At 40.4% G+C, this 23,129-nt stretch overlaps 1 protein-coding gene across 2 annotated transcripts in view; it reads left to right on the top strand.

Annotated features, from left to right (window-relative positions):
- The window catches only part of LOC126297501 (protein unc-50 homolog A), a 107,234-nt gene that overhangs the window by 32,179 nt on the left and 51,926 nt on the right, over nt 1-23,129 (top strand). For both annotated transcript variants that reach the window (XM_049988387.1, XM_049988386.1), the window contains exon 4: nt 920-1,040. In XM_049988387.1, the coding sequence (XP_049844344.1) occupies nt 920-1,040 (121 nt within the window). The remainder of the gene's footprint in view (nt 1-919; nt 1,041-23,129) is intronic.

Consider the following 23,129-nt stretch of genomic DNA (forward strand, 5'->3'; position numbering starts at 1 on the left):
GCTTGATCCACATCACCATCACACTATTAAGTAAAGTGGTCATGATTATCGTATACCATATCATGTTGTTAACGACACACATCTGATGTCCGGTCACTTACAAATCACACCTTCTAAACAAATTACCTGTTAACATACATAGCATTTGTATTGATGTTGCCAATGTGCAACAAGGCCATCCAACACCTTGATTAAAAGGAACTTTTGCTCGGATGGATGTAGCAGGCGTGAATGTTCTTCTGTAGCATCTTACATGTCAAACTGTAATCACCTGTAGTTGCTTGTGGAACTGTAGTCATAGGATGTTTTTTATGTAGCAGAAGTTGTTGTTTTGAATTGGAAGGAAACTGATAGTTTAAGCAGAACTCATCTTCATAACACTAAGATATTTTCTCATTGATATTAAATGACATTAAGCCAATGCTGTGACTGCATTAATAAATTTTTACAAGCTTCTAATTATTAGTCAGTATTGTATAGTTTACTGTCAAATTTGTTACTAACGTTGATGCTGTACTGGTGTAGGCGTAAAAACATAACAGTAATATACTTTGCAATATAGAACATTGTTACACATGCTGGATACATTTAAGTATTTCTTCAAGAGAAAGCTATATTAGTTTGTTAAGGGCCAAAAATGTGTGCACTGCTTAAAATTATATACTGTGTGAAGAAAGAGATTGACCTGTGGCTATCGTAGATGAATAGAAGATGAAATTAGACAGATGAAACTTTGTGCAAGTTAAATGCTGTTTGGTTCAGAGAATAGTTTTATCTGTATTCGGAGTCTGTTGCCAGAAAATGTTTCAGTTATATTGATATTACATACCTGACACACCAGTGTTGAAAGTGTATTCATATATACAATTATTGCTAGTATTTTGTATTCAGCTGTGTAACTTGACATTCTTTATTTCAGCATCCTCTGTTGGATTTGCCATTCTTCTGCACTTGTCATTCTGGGAGTATTTCAAATTCCTGCTTTATGTGGTATTTGTAGACTGTATTGGAGTTGGTCTCCTAATAGCTACTTTTCTGTGGTAAGTAGATAAATTCTATATAAACTTTCTGCATATTTTGTGTCAGAAAAGCAATTGTTTACAATATTTGTGCACTAGAAAATAGTAACAGTTTTAAGAGTGTAAAATCATAGACAAGATATCATGTATGGATTTTGGGCTGGTCTTCTGGTGCTGGTGCATGGTCATTGCTTCCACAAGCAAATTAATGAAGGCTAAAAGTTTTCATTGTTTAAGAACACATTATAATATCTAATCACTTCATTAATGCCATTATAAGGAAGGCCTCTGCCACTCTGTCACATTCAAAAGGCTAGTTTCCTTACGTATGGAAGAGATTAATACATGGCTGACATAATGATAGCAAACTATGGAAACTCCAGGTAGGAATATCAACAATGTAGAAAAAGGTGTATTGCTACCTACTGTAAAGAAGACACATCAAGTTGCAGACAGGCACGCTTAAGACACTTACATAAGGTTTTTGGCCATAGCCTTCAACAGTGAAGGAAACGCACAAGCAAGCACACCTCACGTACACACGACTGCAAACTCCAGCACCTCTGGTTGGAATGCAAGTATCACATGGGATGCAAGCAGCAATCTGGAGAGGGCATGGAAGAGGAAAGGATAGTAATCTGAAGAGGGCATGGAAGAGGAAAGGATAGTAGTGTATGGGTGGGGAGAGAGAACAGTGTCTGGTGGAGTGTACAGGGACTAGACTGCCAAAAGGTGCAACATTAGGAGATTGAGGAGCAGGGAGGTCTGGGGAAAAAAGGACAAAAAAAAGGAGAAGAGCAGCAAAAGACAGGCGGATATGTTGGCAGAGGGCTGAAAATAAACAGGTTGGGAGATGAGAATGGGGAGGAGATGAGAGGACAGAGGGGGTGGAAACTTTTAGGTGGTCAATTTGGGGACAGTATGTTACCGTAGACTGAGGCTGGGCCTGGGTTCGATTCCCGGCAGGGTCAGGGATTTTCTCTGCCTCGTGATGGCTGGGTGTTGTGTGTTGTCCTTAGGTTAGTTAGGTTTAAGTAGTTCTAGGGGACTGATGACCATAGATGTTAAGTCCCATAGTGCTCAGAGCCACTGAGGCCGGGATAATTATGGGAGCAGAGAATGGATTGTAAGGATGAATTCCATTTGCATAGTTCAGAAAAGATGGTGGTGGAGGGAAGGATCCAGATGGCTCAGGTAGTGAAGCAGCCATTGAAATAAACTGTCTTATGTTCAACTGCATGTTGTGCCACAGTGTGGTCTACTTTGCTCTTGGCCACAGCTTGGCAGTGGGCATTCATCCTCGTGGACAGCTGGTTGGTAGTCATACCAATATAAAAAGCTGAGCAGTAATTGCAACAGAGCTGGTAAATAACATCGCTCCTTTCACAGGTGGCCCGGCACCTGATGGGGTAGGATGAACCTGTGATAGGACTGGAGGAGGAAGTGCTGGGTGGGTAGATTGGGCAGGTTTTGTACCTGGGTCTTCCACAAGGATATGATCCTTGTGGCAAGGGCTTGGGTTAGGAGTGAGATGGGGATGGACTAGGCTGTTGTGGAGGTTGTGTGGGTAACGGAGAACCGCTTTAGGAGGGGTGGGAAGTATCTCGGGTAAGATGTCCCTCATTTCAGGACATAACGATAGGTAATCGAAGCTCTGGCGAAGGATGTGGTTCAGTTGTTACAGCCCGGAGTGATAGTGGGTGATGAAGGAGACACTTCTTTGTGGCTGGCTCTTGAGCATGGAGGGAGGATTGGGGGTGTGAGGGGGGGAATGGCACAGGAGATCTGTTTGCTGTTTAGGTCTGGGCGTGGTGCCTATCTGTGAGGGCCTTGATGAAACCCTCAGAATACTGTGCAAGGGTGTTTCTATCACACCACATACGCCATCCCTAGGTAGCCAGGCTGTGTGGGCAAGATTTGCTGGTGTGAAAGAGATGAGTGCTGTCAAAATGCAGGCACTGTTGGTCATTGGTGGATTTAATGTGAACAGAGGTGCAGATGGAGCCATTAGAGTGGAGGATGTCAACATCTATGCATGTGGCATGCTGGGTTGAGGAGGACAGCTGTTATACCTTTCACACCAAAATCTCTCCAATACAGCCTGGCCACCTAGGGATGATGTATCTGTAGTGACAAAAACTCCCTTGCTCAGTATGCTGAGGGTTTAATCATGGCCTTCACAGGCAGGCACCATCCCCAAACCTAGTCTGCAAACAGATCTCCTGTGCCATTTCCCCTCACATCCCCAATCCTCCCACCACCTCTAAGAACCAGCCCCAAAGGAGTGTTCCCTTTATCACCCAGTACCACAACGGACTAGGACGACTGAACCACATTTTAGCCAGGGCTTTGATTACCTATCATCATGCCCTGAAATGAGGGACATCCTACTCGAAATACTGCCTACCCCTCCTAAAGTGGTGTTCCATTACCCACCCAACCTCCACAACACCCTAGTCCATCCCTATGCCACTCCCAATCCCAACTTCTTTCCACAAGGATCATATCCCTGTGGAAGACCCAGTTGCAAAATCTGCCCCATCCACCCACCCAGCACTTACTACTCCAGTCCTCTCACAGGTTTATACTTGCCCATTAGGTGCCTGGCCATCTGTAAAAGCAGCCATGTCATTTACCAGCTCTGCTGCAATCACTGCTCAGCTTTTTTATTGGGATACATTCAGCAAATAGAGGATGTAGGCTGCAAGTGCTACTCTGAGATGAAAAGGTTGGCACAGGAGAGGAATTCATGGAAGACCCCATCAAACCGGTCAGAAGATTGATGACTCAAAAAAACCTAGTAATAATAATGGGTTACCTGAAGCCTTCGGTACTGCCAGTCAGGTTTAACCAGTGACAACATCAAAATGTCGGATGTAGACTCATCGAAATTTAAACGTAGCATACAGAGCGTAACAAGAATTATAGTTATTATCATTAAATGACATTTGTCAATTTAGTCATCTCACAACCAAACTGTCAATTTTCAATGTAACCTTGATATCAGGCTATGCAAAATACCAGTATTTCACCACAGCCTACGTTCCAAAAAAATATTACAAACAAAAAGCAAAAATTGTCTTTGTTCTGTTATCTTTCTATTTGTGCACATATGACATCGGAAGTCATATCATTATATAACAGATCAAAGGTGAAGCTTGTTATTGGTAACCCATAATCATTTATTAATCCAGGGATACATTTTTGCAGTACGTAAGATCAGTTTAATATGAGGAAAAACATAATTCACATATACGGACATATAAATGTATGCAGATTAGTTTAACAAGGATGGGACAAAAGATGCCTAGGTTTTATATGATGCTGCAGTAATAGCTGAGAGCAAGAAACAAACTTATAAATATAGCCTTCCAAATTTTTGTAATTTTCTTGAACCGATTTGAACAATTAATATATGCTCCAATTTTGTGGATAAAACTTCTTGTCCATTAGTGGTATATCAACCAGGTGTTCATATTGAGAAAACAACAAATGCTACAGGCAAATGATTTTAACACTTCTATTAAACCTTTAACTGCTCTGGACGTGTTAACGCGCGCGTTTGTACCTGTCCCTGTGTGCTCTGAATGTGTTTATGTGCGCCACCAGTCTACGTGTAGGCACATTCAGAATACCAGGTAGAAGGACTGGTGGCCTGTGTAAACACGTTTAGAGCACACAGGAACAGGTACAAAGGCACCCACGTTAACATGTCCAGAGCAGTTAAAGAGTTAAATGTTTTCATATTCATATGTGAATTAGTGTCAAGTTCACTGTAAAAATCAAATTTTAAGATGCAAGCAACTTTGCAATATGTGGAATTGAGGCTAGATGCTGTTATTTTTCAGACTTCCTTTATGTAGTAAATATTCCCAATACTCTGTACTTGAAATACTGATACATATTAGGGAAATCAGTGCAGTTCAGTCACAGACAACTCACAAAATTATATTGTGAAGAGTAATGTGGCACAGTTGTAAAGACACTAGACTTTTGTTAGCCAAAGCCATGGCCAGTTTCCTTCTCAAAGATTATGCTCTATCTCAGATTACCTCTACGTTGATAGAATGTGAAACTCCAATAAGTGTTTTTCTTTATCATGTTCATTATTGTTACCAATTCATAGAATACTGCTATTGAATGCTCAGCTCTAATGATCTCTTTGTCACACTGGACCCCAAAGATTACACTGCCTTTTAATTTTGCAGGTGGGTGTAAAATTTTAGATCACAATAAGGGACACTCTTATAGTACCCTTCAACACAGATGTATGTGTACTCCACTAAAAAGAATCCTTCCATGTAGTCAAACTCTTAAAATAGTCTTTGAGTTCAGCTAGATGATGTCTTCACAAGCTAGACTTATGATGAAAAATGTGTTCATTCCTTGAGAATCTTATCATCTCCCATATCTACTTCATTTGGTTCTCCACTGCTTACCAAGCCATCTACCTTGATATTTACTGCAATCTCTCAAATGGTTCCTTAAGAATCCCTGACCACATTAAAAGCAACAAAAGTCAACAGTAATTGCTCTTTAACAGCTTAACTCCTTCCACACCAAATTATTTATGTCATATAGTCTAGCTGCTTGGGTATTCAGTCAGAAGCAGTTCATCTCAAAATATGTAAAATAATATCCCTATCTAGACTGTTAAAATATTACTTGACAATTCATGTATCACTAGCAACCATTCAAAAAGTAGCAGTCTCCTCATCACACATTAATTTTTGAACTCAAACATCCTTTTCTAGAACTCGAAACACCTTTTGTAGTGCACTGAAATGATGTATTGCATACTGAAGATTCTAGTTGCAACATGCTTCATAGTGAAATATCAGTGTTACAGTATACAGTCCAGAAGAGACTCCAGTCATACTAAATACCTGCAACTCACTGTGGAGAAAATAATGTCTTAAATGAAAATTTAATTGGTTGTGATGATAACTGTAACACTGAAATACATTAGATAGAAAACTAAAATGGACTGGCACATTATATTACTGAATAAGAAAATGTCACTTCTTTAAAGTACAGAAATCTACCAGTTAGATAGTGGGGAAATGATCATTTTTATTCCCTTGACAGAACCTCAGCCCAATAAGCAATGCATAACTCAAAAATTACAAAAACCAGCATGGTCCACCTTTTTACTTGAGTATCCAAAATGTTTGGATTTATTTGATACACTACAGATGACCTGATTAATTTTGTAGTTTCCTAAGGGTTTTATTTTTTAAATTAATGTCTGTTGGTGGTGCATGCTGTGTTTACGGAAATTGTCTGCAGCAACAGCTTTTGCTTGCTAACTTCACTCAGTCCACATGCCTGAAGGCTATCTTTCATGATTGAATTTACAGAATACAGTTTTTGAATGAATGAATGCTGGAGAAGATTGGACTTTCACTGATGGTTTGCACTTATATCTGTACAACACGAAAGATGTTACTATTTCCGTGAGCTGGTGTGTTTCTGTGTTCAACGACACTTACAGGTGCATGTTTGCTAAGACACCTTTCATAGGGGAGAGGGACTTTGACCTTCGATGCTGTCTCTACTATGTGTAATGCGGCATACATTTCTGAAGTTACTTGTGTGGTGGTTGTTGTTCAAAAATTAGCTAAAAAGTGAAATATACCAAATAAAATGTTTCAGGTTTCCAGCTGTGTAAAGTTGTAGTAGTGCCATGAGCTTTTGAGCAAGCCCTACGAGGCCATTGTCAAGTAGAATGACTACTGAGGGCTACTGGTATACCCTTATAAACTCTAGCTGCCCGCCATGATACCACTGGTGCTCACAGCATCATTATATATGAGCATATGTTTAATTCGTGTTCAATGTGCCAGCTTCAACATCATAATCACTTATCTTACACCATGATGAGCTGCAGGCTGTCTCTATTAAGGGTGTTATCAGTGATTTTTATTTCAGTGGCCTCTTTAATTACATAATAAGCTGTTATTGTGAGCAACAACAGAGGTTTTCATCAAATTTGATTCAGTGACCATTTTCTATACTATGTTCAGGTAAAGCAGATTTTTCATGATAGCTTAATCGATAAAACCTCTTGTGCTCCTTCCTGTGTTCATCTACAGTGCACACTATTTGTCCAGTCTAATGTTGGCCTCATTCACATGGTATTTTATAAACAATAGGTGCTCTGAGACTTCTGCATCTTTAACTGATTTCAATAATTACTAAATTTTTTTGTCAGAATGCTAAGACTGATTTGATTTTGTGTATTTCAGCAGGCAACTTATCTTGCCCTACACAGAGCCACAGATGGACAAAAAAAGCAAGTTTTTTTCCTGCTCTCCATCCATGATCTTACTGTGATTCTTGTTTGAGGTCACTTCATTTCTTTGGCGAACATAGTAGCCATTGTTCTGGGAGACCTTGCATGGGTGACTCAGCTCATGCAGCAGGTTATCAACATCTGGTATCATTCTTACACAATGCACGAATGGTTGAAACACGATGTGTGTCTGTGCTAGTTAGTTGGTGATGACTGATATCATGCAGGAACAGATCGATGTGCATACATTTTCTGTAAATGCTGTGGCCAAGGCATCCTTTTCATATGTGGTAGATGAACTTTAGCTCAGCATGCTCTAAAAATGATCAGTGGATCAAATTTGATGAAATCTGTGTTGTGGGTCACACTAATGGCTTCTAGGATTGTGTAATTAAAGAAGCTATGGAAATAAAAATGACTGATAACATCTTTAATAGAGACAGTGGCCAGCAGCTCAGCATGGTGCGGGATATAGCAGTCAGGAGGTTGAAGCAGGTGCAGTGAACGCAGAGTCAATGTGTCCTCACATATGGTGATGCTGTGAGCACCAGTAACGTGACAGCTAGTAGCTGTAGTTAAGGGCATACTAGCATCCCATCAGCAGTCGTTCCACTTAATGGCCAAGGATTGCTCGGTCAAAAGCTCATGTAATTTTAACCACTTGATGTGGCTGGAAACCTGAGTACATTTTATTCAATGTTACTGCCACAATACTCTGCATTTGTACAGGTGGCATACACTGTTTGATTTTATAATTAGAACTATTGATGCTACGTATTGATTACAAGGAATAGGTTATAAAATTTGTTGAGCATTCAGTGTATCACTCTTTGTTTCTACAGCATCTTTGAGACTAAATGAAATAGAGCAAGTGAGATGGCTTCTGAAACACCACTATGGGCATGGGAGAGATAGACTAATAGTCTGCCAGGGTTTAGAGAAAGCATGTAACACTATATCCAGAAGTAGATTTTGGAGTCACTATGAATGAAAATGGTAGAGAAATAGACTGCACTAGTAAGTGTAATTGTGTGAGAATGGGGGGGAGAGAGAACAGGGCAGCTGAGGCAGTAAAACTGTCTGAAAGAAGGCAGCACACTATGACTTTTTATAGTGGTGATTGATGACATAACAACACAAATCACAAGAGGGAGAGGAGACTGGTTGAAAGCAATATTGTTTGTTGACAGTTTAATGCTGTTGGGGATCTGCAAGGATGGTGTCCAGGGGAAGGTAGTTGCTTGTGAAAAAGCTGTGCTAGGGAATGATCTAAAATTTAATTGAAAGAAATGTGAGTTAGTGGTCACAAACAGAAAAAAAGCAGAGGCTGTAGTAAACATGGCACTGGGTGGAAAACAGCTGAAAATGGAGTAGTACATCTCACAGAAATGGGAGAAATGGCCGTGAGGTAAGTGAATGTACAAGATAATCTAATAACTTCATGAGAAGAGTGAAAGGAATGGTGTGTGAAAAGGAGTTCCCCAGAAAAGTAAGAAGGTGATACAAAAACATATTGTGTACAAATCTTTTGTATGTTGTAGAAATCTCAGGCAAAGATAAAAGTAAGTTGCAAGCCAATGGAATAAAGTTGTTGAAGTCAAGAGAGGTGTAACAAAATTGGAAAAGATGAGAAATGAAAGTGTCAAGGAGATAACACACGAGAAATGCTTGCAGAAGAAAAAGGAAGGGAAAAGATTAAAATGTTTGAGGCATGTGAAGAAAATGGATGGAAAAAGGGTGCTTAGGAAGATGTTAAAGATGAAGTGGAAGATAAGAAACCAATGGGAAAACCAAAGACACATAAAGACACATTACGAATAAGAGTGTAAGAAAGCATTTGAAGACAGGTTAAGACTGGGTCAGAGTATTGATATAGAGGTAGTACGAAGAACGCAGGAGATGGAGAGGCTCGTGTTCCAACCATACCGTGCCAGTGGCAGGAAAATTGTACAAGATGAGAATGACAACAGTGGCAATGTCGGCTTCATTGTGTTATGACCCCTGAGTTTATGCACTCATCTTAGCTCTTGACACTCTGTTCCATCTTAAACTGGACTAGTAGATCACAAATGCTAGAAGTAATCTGAAGTTCCTGCAGGGCAGGGCAGCCAACCTAGTGCTGTGTGGAGATGGTGCTTACAGCAGCAGATGTGCTTGTCGGCAGCCAGTGTAAGTGCCTAACCCAGTTGTGATTGCAGAAACAAGCAGAACATAATTGCAGCATATAGTGTCTGCAAGAAAGTGTTAATGCTGATGAATCAGTGTCTTATGTCATTTGTAATAAATGATACTGGGTGGTACTTCAACCAGTGCTGCACCTGTGATCAATTGAGACCATGCAGTCAGTGGGTCATCAAACTTAATTACTATTATTATGCCTTATAGTATGTTGTTTAACCACTGTAATACTTTCTTAACAAGTTCCTCATTGGGAGTGAACTTCTTGAAGTAATGAGTCTGCATAAGACTGTGTGCACTTTGGGTTTTCATGCATTTGTATATCCGTTTGTGGCTAAGATAGGTAGTGGTATTGTCGGAACACTAATCTTATTGACACATTGAGGTTGTAAAAGAACTTGGTCGGCCCCAACACATGCTGGGAGGACAATCAGTTGCAAAGGTCAATGCAGAAATCTCAAACATTTGAGATGCCATTTGAGGCAAACCTACTTGTGAAAGCAGCCATATCTCTACTAACTTATTGCAACCAGTGCATAGCATTCTGTGTCAGTATGATGATTCACTGACTCAAGTGACAAGTCTGTATCGGTTTTGATAGCTATGGTGACTGCCAGGATGGTTGTGGATTTATGTCAGATCCGTGTTCGAAAGATTTTTTTATGCAGAAAGTGTCATTGTTGGCAGCTGATGCCTGCACCCACAAATAATGGAAGTGTCTCTTATTTGAGTGTGTTTTGTGAAAGAGACATTGACTGTAAATAAATCAAAGTGAGAATTTAAAGTTTTCAGTGTGATTGGCCACTGCCAGTGTGATGGAATCCTCACTTTTCCTTTGGGGCAGAGTGTGACTTAGTATTCATGCTATATCGGTGTGCTATGCGTTGTCAGATGAGGAGGGGAATGTGGATGACAGCACTGTGTCAGGTGCTTGCTGCCAGCTGCTATGCCGTCCCAGGCTATTACAGCTGATGCAAAGTCTGACACCCAGCACTTGTGTCACTACTTTTGGTGACTCATTGAATGATCCCATACAGAAGGCAGCTGAGCAGTTGAACATGAAGAGGCCATGCACCACTGTAAGTTTGGCATCAAATGGGAAAACTGATATAACCAGGATGGCTACCTGCAAAGGAACAACAGCAACTGGCTTGGCTAATTAAAACAATAATGCCGAAGAGAAAACTGCGACAATTTGAGAAGCAGCGGATGTGAAACAAGGTATGAAGACTTGATAGTAACAGTGGCTCATAGTAGAGGGGAAGCCAAAACAGCTCCAGATGCTATCATCGCAGCAGTGCAAACAACACAACAAACTCCTTTGTTCATAAAATCAAGAGCAAATGAAGAGGTAAACGTAGTTCAACAAAAACTAATGATCTTAATAAACTCCACCAAACAGAAATTGTCCATAAAGATCAAGGAAACTAATAATGTAGTCCCCTGGAAACATCTACACAAAGTGATATGGAAAAGACAATGAACAACAAACGGATGAAGAGACACTGATGTGTGAACAGCCTAAGATTGAAAAGGTGTTTGAATGTTGTGCAGGTGTGGTTAAATTTAGTGGAGCTAAACTTCTTACTGTTGTTATTTATAGATCCCCAGACTCCGATTTCACAACATTTTTGCTAAAGCTAGAGGAGGTTCTTGGTTCACTTTATAGGAAATACAAAAAGTTAGTTATATGTGGTGACTTCAATATTAATTGTATAAGTGATTGTGCAAGGAAAAGGATGCTGGTAGACCTCCTTAATTCATATAATCTTATGCAAACCGTATTCTTTCCAGCGAGAGTGCAAGGGAACAGCAGAACAACCATAGACAATATTTCTGTTCATTCCTCATTACTAGAACGGCATTCTGTTAGCAAAAAGGTGAATGGCCTTTCAGATCATGATGCACAAATTTTAAGTCTAAAAGATTTTTGTGCTGCAACACATGTTAAATATAGTTACCAACTTTTTAGGAAAGCTGATCCAGTTGCTGTAGAGACTTTTGTAAACCTTATCAAGGAACAAGAGTGGCACGATGTTTATAGTGCTGATACAGTAGACGATAAATATAATGCTTTCCTCAAGACTTTTCTCGTGCTCTTTGAAAGTTGCTTTCTGTTAGAACATTCAAAACAGGGTACTAGCACAAACAGGCAGCCTGGGTGGCTGACTAAAGGGATAAGAATATCTTGTAGAACAAAGTGGCAATTATATCAAAACGTAAAAACAGTCACAATCTAAATGCAGCAACCCATTACAAACAGTATTGTAAGGTGCTTAAAAAAGTTACTAGGAAGGCAAAAAGTATGTGGTATGCAGATAGAATAGCTAAGTCTCAGGATAAAATTAAAACCATATGGTCAGTCGTAAAGGAAGTGGCTGGTCTGCAGAGACAGGTCGAGGATATAGAATCAGTGCGTAGTGGGAGTGTCCGTGTTACTGATAAGTCGCATATATGTACAGTATTTAATAATCACTTTCTGAATATAGCAGGTGAACTAAATAGAAACCTAGTGCCAACAGGGAATCACATAGTGCTCGTGGAAAAAAGTGCTCCGAGACTGTTACCTGAAATGCTCCTCCATGATACTGACAAGAGGGAGATTGAGTTAATAATTAAATCACTAAAGACCAAGAACTTTCATGGATATGACGGGGTATCTAGCAGAATACTGAAGTATTGTTCCATGTATGTTAGCCCAGTACTTAGCCATATCTGTAACTTTTCCTTTAGGAGTGGTCGGTTTCTTGACCGATTAAAGTACTCTGTAGTGAAGCCACTTTATAAAAAGGGAGACAAGGATAATGTTGACAATTACAGACCTATTTCTATGCCATCAGTGTTTGCTAAAGTTATCGAGAGGGTTGTATATACAAGGTTACTGGAGCATTTAAATTCACATAATTTGCTGTCAAATGTACAGTTTGGTTTTAGAAATGGTTTAACAACTGAAAATGATATATTCTCTTTTCTCTGTGAGGTTTTGGACGGATTAAATAAAAGGTTGCGAATGTTAAGTGTTTTCTTTGATTTAACGAAGGCTTTTGACTGTGTTGACCACAAAATATTACTGCAGAAGTTGGACCATTATGGAGTAAGGGGAGTAGCTTACAATTGGTTCGCCTCTTACTTTAAGAACAGAAAGCAGAAGGTAATTCTCTGCAATATTGAGAGTGGTAGTGATGTTCAGTCCCAATGGGGCATTGTTAAATGGGGTGTTCCCCAAGGGTCGGTACTGGGGCCACTGCTGTTTCTTATTTATATAAATGATATGCCCTCTAGTATTACAGGTGATTCAAAAATATTTCTGTTTGCTGATGACACCAGCTTGGTAGTGAAGGATCTTGTGTGTAATATTGAAACATTATTAAATAATGTAGTTCATGAAATAAGTTCATGGCTTGTGGAAAATAATTTGATGCTAAATCACAGTAAGACTAAGTTTTTACAGTTTCTAACTCACAATTCAACAAGAACTGATATTTTAATGAGACAGGATGGGCATATTATAAGCGATATGGAACAGTTCAAGTTCCTAGGCGTTCGGATAGATAGTAAGCTGTTGTGGAAAGCCCATGTTCAGGATCTTGTTCAGAAACTAAATGCCACTTTATTTACCATTAGAACAGTATCTGAAATAAGTGACATTTCAACATGAAAAGTAGTCTACTTCGCATATTTTCATATGCTTATGTCATATGGTATTATTTTTTGGGGTAATACTTCTGATTCAAAAATGGTATTTTTGGCTCAAAAACGGGCTGTTCGAGCTATGTGTGGTGTAAGTTCGAAAACCTCTTGTCGACCCCTATTCAATAGTCTGGGAATTCCGACATTGCCCTCACAGTATATATTTTCTTTAAATGTCGTTTGTTGTTAGCAATATTAGCTTATTCCCAAGAGTTAGCAGCTTTCACTCAGTTAATACTCGGCAGAAATCAAATCTGCATGTGGAATGCACTTCCTTGACTCTTGTGCGGAAAGGAGTGCAGTATTGTGCTGCATCCATTTTCAATAAGCTACCATAAGTACTCAAAAATCTTAGCAGTAGCCCAAACTGAAGAGTTTCCTTATGGCTCACTACTCCTATTCTGTCGAGGAGCTCCTGGAAGAGCTAAAAAATTAAGCAAATTCCAGTGTTACATTCTTGATTTTCTTTATTTAAACTAACGACTTGTCTCCTGAATATGTTTCTTATATTTCATTTTATCTGTTTCTACAATCGTATTATAATTTCATGTATTGACTCGTTCCATAACCATGGAGACTTCTCCTTAATGTGGTCCCACAGAACAATAAATAAATAAATAAAAAATAAAAAAAGAGACTTTTGATGAGGTTGTAAAAGAGGACACAGATTCAAAGACACTAAAAGAGACAATATATATGCATAACCTTGGAGTAGAGCTTCATGCACCTATGAAAAAGCAGAAAAGAAGTTTTTGGTAAAATTCAGAACTTTGCAGTATAACAGAGAAGCAAGGTCATAGATGGAATTAGGAGTTTGCATATGGTGCAGCTGAGCAGGAGTTGGTGACGGAAATTGGGCAGCTGTACATAGAATGCAACAGTGCACAGCCAGAGCTGTCACTGCAGGATATAAATCTGCAGTTGAAATAGTGTGAGACAGAGTTCTTGTTGGAAATATGGACTTTTTACAGAGACATAGCCAATAGGACAAAGTCCAGAGCAGATCAACAACAGATTTATAAAGCATAGAGAATGTGATGCAACTCATTAGGCTGGAAGAGCTGACAGCACTTTCTACATTGTTAAGACATCAGGTAAGGAATATGCACCCAGAAGGATAGTATACTACTTCTTTTCCTGTAAATGACTTGTTAGATAGAATCCATCTCAAAGTGAACAATCCACCAACAGAAGTGGAAAAACTGAAGAATTTATTGAAACAGGTTTCTGCCAAAAGGATTGAATTATTTTTCTTAGGGGCATTACACAAGCGCTTCGTGATATGGCATGGTCATGTAGCATGATACAGACACGAATGGCCAGATTATTTAATATATTTATCAATCATTCCCAATGGAGATAAAAATAGGGTGTTTAATACCATGAGCAGTGTCAGTGTGTTACACAAGGCTAGAAAACTGGGAGAAGAGTTGTACTTAGATGTATTGTGTCTCCAAGAACCATATACTAAGGGAGGCAAGATCCCCAGTACTAGGCACTCAACCAAGGGCAGTGTCCTCTGACAGCAATAATAGGGCAATGTCCTCTGACAGCAATAATAGCATTTAACAAGGCCATTACAGTGACAAGAATATCACAGTACTGTTCAGAAAATGTAATCTATGTGGAATTGTCAACGGGAAAGTAGAATTGAGTCCTGGTCCCCATGTATTTTCATTTTTGTTATAAGATCAAAAGTATCTACCATGGCTAAAATATATTAGAATAATGAGTGTTTTACACTGTAGTCGCATTTTCTACCGCTGTTGGCAAGCAGTAGCACGCAGTTGTCATACATGCTTCCCAAGTACATGTGTCAAAGTTGTATGTATATGACACACCTATTTGGGAAGCAAGCATGATGACTGCATGACAGGAACTGGCCTGAAGATGATAACGTGTACGAAAACTGGTTACCAATAGACAAAATTAAAAATTGCAACTATAGATTAAAATATATACTTATCTGATTGTGTTGGTCGCTGTTCCAAATGTTGGAAATATGTAAAGGATATTAGTCACTTAGGACAAATTAAGGCTCTTGTGTACACACCAATGGTGCATCCACGAAGTCAGTATTATGGTTGATGATTGTAGAAGACAACTAGAAGCAGCCATCATGAAACTCAGCAGACAGGTGTTGAATACACCTTGCAATCCACCAACCAGCAAAGGTAGGGTTGGAGCAACTTCAGACAAATGATACTAATAAATATGCCAGCAGTGCGCTATGTGACAGCCTGGAAGGTTGAAAGTGGAATGACATTGAGTGATTGCTGTATTTTACACTGTACCATCACTGGAAGGGAAATCAAAGACACTAGAGAAAACATGCACATAAGGGCAAAATACATCTTCAAGGAGGTTAACTGGGAAGAACTGAGAAGGGTGTTCCAGTGTCCAGAAAGTTCATCATTGTATGATGATGTGGATGCTAAAGGGCAGTGGCCATAGATAGGGCAATGAACGTGTCTATACCTACGAGGAGAGGTCCTAGAGGGATACCTTGCATCTGGACCACTGTAGAAATTAAGATGTGAAACAAGAAGAGCCAGGAAACTATACCAGAGCAACACGATCCAAAAAGAAAGAATCCTAAGGCTGCATAGATTCATGCGTGTCAAACAAAATTTTAGGGAAGAGTTGTGCATGGTGTACATGAAGTCTGGGAACTACTTTGAATTATTTATTGCACAAGAACCAAACACTGTACAGACATCATACATATGTCATTTTGAAGAGAAACCCTGAAAGTTTTTCTCATGTATACCGCCACAACATAGTTTGGTAATTTGCCGATAGTCAGCGCTAGTCAGAAACATTGCGAGTTCAGATGTGGAGCGAGCTTTCAGTGTGTCGGAGTTCGACAAAAACAAGTGTGCTACAGCTGTGCGACGGATGTGTAGAACCAATTACGGTAAGAAGCCACCAACGAGGAAGTCCATTTACCACGGACACAATGAATTTGTTAGGGTGGGTTGCTCGTGCCTGGCAAAGAGAAGAGGACGTCCCAGTGTGCGTGAAGTGAGAGAGCACTGTCACTGGCTATTCCTACTTGGACATGTTGCAGCAATGCCTGATGCGTCAAATTCAGTCGGACTCTCCGTTCATCTTTCAGCAGGATGGGGCTCCACCCCGTTTTCATACTGAAGTTCGTGAGTACCTGAACACAGTAATCTTATCCACTCTCAAAAGAAATGATGGGACAGTGACAGAAAATTGTAAACAGCCAGCTGACCTGCTAATGGAAACACTGCTTCCTGATGATGATGATGATGACGGACAACCAGTACAGAACAGTGTTATAGGAAGACTATGGAAACAATAAGCTTGTGAACTCCTTCAGACAAGAAGAAATTAGGCAAGACTTAACAGAAAAAATCTCCACGACTGGGTAGAAGCCCTACTGAAATAATAAAAGCCTTATTTGACCACTTGGATGTCTACTTGAATGAACTCTAAGATCATCTCTTCCAGGGAAGGATCCCTTCCTTGTCAAAGAATGCTGAGGTGGTGATTATTAGTAAAGGGCAAGCCAATGATTCCCAAATGGCGCAGACCAATTTGTCTTCTGAAATACTGAGAAGATATTTGGAAAACTACTATGCAAAAGATTACAAGATCGTAGATTGCTTCACAGGATGAGCCCTCACCATTATGAGTTTGGAAGAAGCAAACGAACATAGTGCTCAATTAATAAGGCAATATCACTAGCAACAGTCACTCATTTTAGATACATGGTAGTGATGATGATTGATGTTACTAGCGCTTTTGATACTCTGGTGGCCATCATTCTTTGGTTGCCTTAGAGAATTGGTGTGTCCGGAGATGCTGTGCAACTGTCTTGGAGCCCATACTTCAGAAGTTACATGATAGCAGTAATGTAAGTTAAATGGTACCATTTGCAGACGACTTGTTGTTTGTCGCAAACGGTGTCTCCGGGAGACTTATAGAAGACTTGAAGGAGGTGTTTTAAGTGTTACATTGTCCGTAGCATCCCACAAAACTATCTACCTCTTGCTAAAAGGAATCTAGCAAGAAATCCTAAAATAAAACCAAACAATGTATCTGTTAGAAGCAGCATAGTAATGAGGTATCTGGAGGTATTTCTCGACAAATGTTGTAATTTTGCACATCATTTAGAGGAGGCAGGCAGAACAGGTACAATCATAATGCAGAAATAAGCCAGCTTCATTAGTCGTAAGAGTTCAGAGAAAAGTGTTACTAAGATTAACGGGCAGCTACTGCACTGCCCCAAATGATGCATTGTTTATAGTTCTAGTAACACACCCTTTGGACTTAGAAATCAGGAAAAGGGAAGCCCTTTATTGGTTAAAGAAAAGCAATCAAATAGAAGTATGGAGGGTACTTGGAACTTAGGTGAATACTAAAAATCTAAAACAAGATTGCATACTACAACTGTAGCAGAAATGTGGCACTTCAGTCTCAGGCGGAGAACGTAAGAATTTCTCCCTAATGTCAGCAAGAGAATAAAAATGAGATTTAGTCACCCATTAAGTGGGCTGATACATTCATTACCTGACCAATCATGGCCTGTATGCAAGTATCTACAAAATCAAAGGCAGGTGAAGATATTTGTGCCGGTAGTAGAGTGCGCACTCCAGAGCTCACATTATGTGACTTCGGAGTCTACAAAGGTGCAGCAGCTAACAGTCTAAGGACTCAGGATGTGAAAGCAGCACTGAGAAACAAGTCAGTCTGGCACATCTTAGATGATACTGCAGCCATAGTATTCAAGGAGGCCAAGGAAGAATTTATGAGGCATTCAACTTGTTGAACACAGGTCGTGCATTGTCTGTTGTCAGGGACTCAGCCCAATCGCAGAAGGATGCAGCGGCATGCATCCCTGCAGTCTGGTGTTGCTGTGAACGTCTGTCAGACTCTCAGTGCTCTCACTGAGTGAAGCTACTCTTAGGCTCGGCCCCAGAAATCTGCATGCCCCTATTGTCAGTTGTCGAGATGGCGTGTAGGTGGAAGACCCAGCTGCAACATGAAGGACAGTCTGAATGGCGGTCCCTGTGTACAGCCAGTAAGGCGGTACTTGTACTGCCCTAGTAGCAATGACACGGAGCACAAGTTGAACAACTTGCAGGTGGGCACATTGGTTCTTCATCCACAGAAGATCAGACTGGCGTCTATACTCAGTCAGTTGCCATAGTGATCAGCAGTACCGCAGCTTACACATCAGAAGTCCCCTCCACGGCCTGACGATTGTAGATTTGCAGCAGTGGACTCCAAGCTGGTGGCAGCTTGTTGACACTTGTTGAATTCAGTAAAGTGTCTTGCAACTTAAGAGAACTGGTCTACCATCGATGTCCTTTGTGCAGACGGAAAGGCCTCACTATGTGAATAATTGTGAGGAGGGCTGAGGCTTTATAGCAGCCAATGATGTGACCAGTGGTGACCAAATGTGCTCGCATTTTCTGAGCCTGTCAGCGCTTTTGGCTGCTCTAGCATTTAACTTCAGGGTTTCAGAGTGTTCCTTTATATGAAGCTTGCATCCTAAAAGGTTTTCTTATGACATCTCTACGTGAAGTTACTACATTTAGCTTTGTGACAATAGCACATTCTGTCTGTTCCCCATTGTTGTCGAAGTGGTGAATCAGTTGCTCCTGGCTTCCCTCTCACAAAGTCTGATGAAATGAGCTCATAGCTTATTTGTACTTCAGACCCCCCCCCCCCCCCCCATGTTGTCATTCAGATAAAACACCATTGCGTACCCAACAGATCCGCCCCACATAGTCATCTCCATTCGTTCTTTACAAAGATGTGCTCCTGTACTTACTATTCTACTATGCAATTTTGTGAAAATAGAACTTTTTACATTTTTGCAACAGAAGAGAGATTGGTTGATAGAACCTAATGGCAGTTTGTGCATCTGCAACAAGGGCTGTCTGTGTAGCCTGCAATAATTTCCAAAGTCAGATCTTTGTTAAGAATTTTACGAAAGTAATAGGAAGTTCTAGAGATGTGTAAAGTTGGCGAATGGTTAAAAATCGCCCATTGTATCTTTCACGATTTATTCTGATGTTGAAACTAAAAACAACAGACAGAAAGCTGACATTTAAATTCCATTTTTAAAACCATTTTCATATATGAGAATACTGTCTTACCAATATTTGACTGCCTTTCTCACATGTGGTTGGCAGTGAAATGAGATTAACAATTAAAATCGCTCAAAGTGAACGAGGTACAAGACCCTGATAGACTTCCTATTAGATATTGTATTGAATACACAGTAGAATTGGCCCTTTTCCTGGCTTGTATTGATCAGAATCCTATTGTGCTGCAAATAGGACTTTGTGGTTGGAAAACAGTACCATTCACTCTTGTGCAATAAGAGGTTTTAAAGAACAGATGCACAGAATTACAGACCATTATCCCTAACATCCTTCTGATGTTGGAGCCAAGAGCATTTTTCTAAACTGAAATATTATGAGAAGGAAAGGATCTTCTCACAAAAATTTTTCATAAGTTCAGGAAACATACTGTACTTCTTTTGAAAACAGTAAATACAGATGAAAAGGTTGAATCCACCTCCCTACATTTCAGAAAAGCATTACACAATGTGCTACCTTGTTAAATGATAACCAGATTATAATCATATGAAGTAGCTTCAATAATATGTGAGTGGCTCAAAGACTTTTTGAATAATTGAACCAGAATTAAGATGGTAGGAAGTTCGAGTGAACCCACCTACTTTCAGGTTGAGGAGAAAGAGTGGTCTTATTATACTGGATGGCGAATATTCAAAAGAAATGAAAGCAATGTTGACTGTGTCCCAAGCAAACAATTTATCAGATGGTCAGCAGCACTCCCAAATTGTTCACTGATGGTTCAGTTGTCAGCAGGTAAGTATTGTTGCTCAGTGACTGTAAGGAAATGCAGAATGAGTTTGAGTTGGACAGCATTTCCACTTGTTATCTAGAATTTCAGTTGTCTTTAAATGTGGAAAAATGCAAGATGATTCCAGGAACAGAGGGAAAGAACATGAAAGTATCATATGAAAACATTAGTGGTAAACCTCTAAAGCAAGTTGTATGTTTAACGATCTACAGCTAATACTAAGAAGTGATATGAAACTGAGCACACACATGAATTCAGTAGTAGGGAAGACATATTTAAGATTTTAACTTGTTGGACATTGTTACTTATTTTGTGACACAGATTCAAGCAATTCAGCCTTCTTAAAATGTTCTTTGAGATCCACATCCCATCCTCTGAGTGACAGAATAATTTTGTCATTCCTTGTTTTTGTAGTTATTATTCTCATGAACAATAAAATTATACCAATTGTTGTCCAAAGCAATGATAAATGGCCTTGTGAGATTTGCCTTTAGTGAAGTTTTGAACTTTTTTCTGAAAAATCACTCTGTTCATCTCTTCTTGATAATTACTTGTCTTTTTGAATGAAACATTATCAGACAATTTTGCATGAAACCGTCTGATGTACTTGCGTGTCAAACAATAATCCACCCTCCTTTTCCAGAAGGCACTGTCATTGTCCGCTCCAGGGTTCCATCACTCCAACTACTACATAATAAATGACTTCCATTACCCGAAGTATCCTTGGTCTACAAAGAAGTCTTATGTTCAGTCTACATCATGCCAGTCTTTTTTTTAATTTTGTAAGTTTTCAAATATTGTTAAAAAATTCTGTTGTTACAACAAATTATGAGTATTGCTAGATTCATTCCTCTGCAGTGTGTCTTGTCACATTAATTGGGTGAAGCAATAGCCAGTTAGCAATTGTAGCACAGAATCGACGACTCAACAGAATTTTGCATCTGAGGTGCATTTCATATTCTCATGTCATCTGTATTTCAGCGTAAGGTGCATGAACAGCTTTCTGTAAATGACATAAGTATACCACATACTTCAGTGTATTGGAATTGGAGAGGTGTATTCAGTGGTACCCTTCTGAAATTGATACTCATGGGGAATCATGTAAACCAGTACTGTGATATCCAGTAACCAGCTTGTCTGTTCACATCTTTGACAACAATTGTCCACAATCTAGAATCCTGAATCTGACTCCCCCTCATCGGTTCACAACTCTTTTGTGAGTATATGTCGGCTACCAAGGAGGTAGCATTACTTACTTTCTGTGCAGCATTCCTGTACTTCCTCTATCCCTTTCCCCCTCTGCCTCTCCATCAGATGGGTTTCTTGATGCCGACTCTGCTCGGACCTGGTTTATGATTCGACCTCGAGGTTCCACTTCCGATGTATTCTCCAACTTTTCATTAAATAAACACATGGTCCCTATTGTTTGGTTTGACCTACCACCAGATTTCAAAATTCCCCAGAAGTGCGGGTCGTGCAGGGAGGATCTCCCAATGCTGTGCATGCTCTGTCTTTGTGCCTTTCCACCTGTGCACCCTTCCCTTTAATATAGTAATAAACCCAAAACCCAGCATGGTAGCCATCCCATTGTGGGGGTGGGGGTGTCAAGTACCTGCATGGTGGTTGCCCCCCTGACTATGCAGGGATCATACTGTTGGTGCCTGAGCTGAAAATTCCCCATGTATGCCAAGGACTATGTGCCCATTGTGACTGGGGCATGGAGACTTCTAGCAATTGATTACTGGCCAGGGAGCTGTTGCTGAGGTCCATGGGGAGAACTCCCGTTGGAGTGGGTGATGCTGTGGTGGATCAGCTGCACATGAAACTGATGAATGGATCTTCCAATGGTGACCATACGGTTGCAGCAGTCAATATGAAAGGACAGTCCTCTTTCAATACAGATAGATACGGCCCTAAAATGTTTCCTTCCTGCACTATGCCATGGGAGGAATGTGGGGCTAAGCAGCAAGCAGAGCAATATTTGGTTTGTACTAGGACTGATGGTGATTTCTTCTTGACCACAAAGCTCATATTCTTTGTGGAGAACTTAGAAGACAAATTTTGGGAAGTGGCAGTCATCTATAAAATGAAAATTGTGTCAGTTTTGATGAAAACGGCATCTGGTGCCTGGTCACGGGCACTGCTCACTTGTAACAAGTTGGGTGACTGTTACTCCCCATAACAGTCTAAATTTAGTTCAGGACATCATTTTCCTGCTCTTACAAACTCATAAGGAGCTACTCACCAACTTGGAGCAGTGGGGTGTACACATTGTCTGTCATTTACTTAGGGGCCAAAGAACAATATAGTTGCTATTGGTGTCTTCATCCTGGAATTTGAGAGTAATTCATTGCCTGAAGAGGTCAAGGTGATGGTATACCTATGTGATATGGAACTGTATGCCCCCTCCACATGCAGTGCTTAGAGTGCTTGAAATTTAGGCATATGTCTTCGCATTGCAACGCTAGCCCCATCTGTAGAGATTGTGGATGAGCGCTACTTCTGAACACTTCCTGCGGAGCTGCCCCCATCTGTGTCAACTGTGGAAAGCACCATTCTCCCTGCTGTCCTCCCCCCCTTCCCCCCTGGGCTTACCACTCTTTGGCAGGTTAATGCTTGGCTACCACAGGGTCCCAGCATTTGCATCATATTTTCCCTTCCGTGCTGCATGTCTATCCTCTCGCTATTCTTTTTCCCCTACCATGGGGAAAATGTCTGCATTGTCTGTCACTGACATAAGAACAGTCTCACCAATGTTTTTTGCTTCCTTTTTCTTTCTTTGTTTCCCTTCTCCTCTCGTTCCTCCACTTCGGTGTTTGAGGTTCCTATTTTTCTTCTTCCTCCCTTGCGCTTCTGAAGGCCACCCCATGCATCTGACGTGTAGCAGTTGACTGGGTAATGCATAATTCCCAGCCCTGGGTCGACAGGTAGGGTTCGCACGTACCCCCTGGTACAGTCCAGGCCCAGAGAGGGGTGACTGCCTGAAGTACAACCCACCAAATTGCCAATTGGTCCCACTATCAGGTGTTCGGGAGGTGCAACATGAGGTGTGAACAATCACCTAAGGCAGGTGCACCCCC

This window comes from Schistocerca gregaria, chromosome X (assembly GCF_023897955.1).
Source record: "Schistocerca gregaria isolate iqSchGreg1 chromosome X, iqSchGreg1.2, whole genome shotgun sequence".
Classification (NCBI taxonomy): Eukaryota; Metazoa; Arthropoda; class Insecta; order Orthoptera; family Acrididae; genus Schistocerca; species Schistocerca gregaria.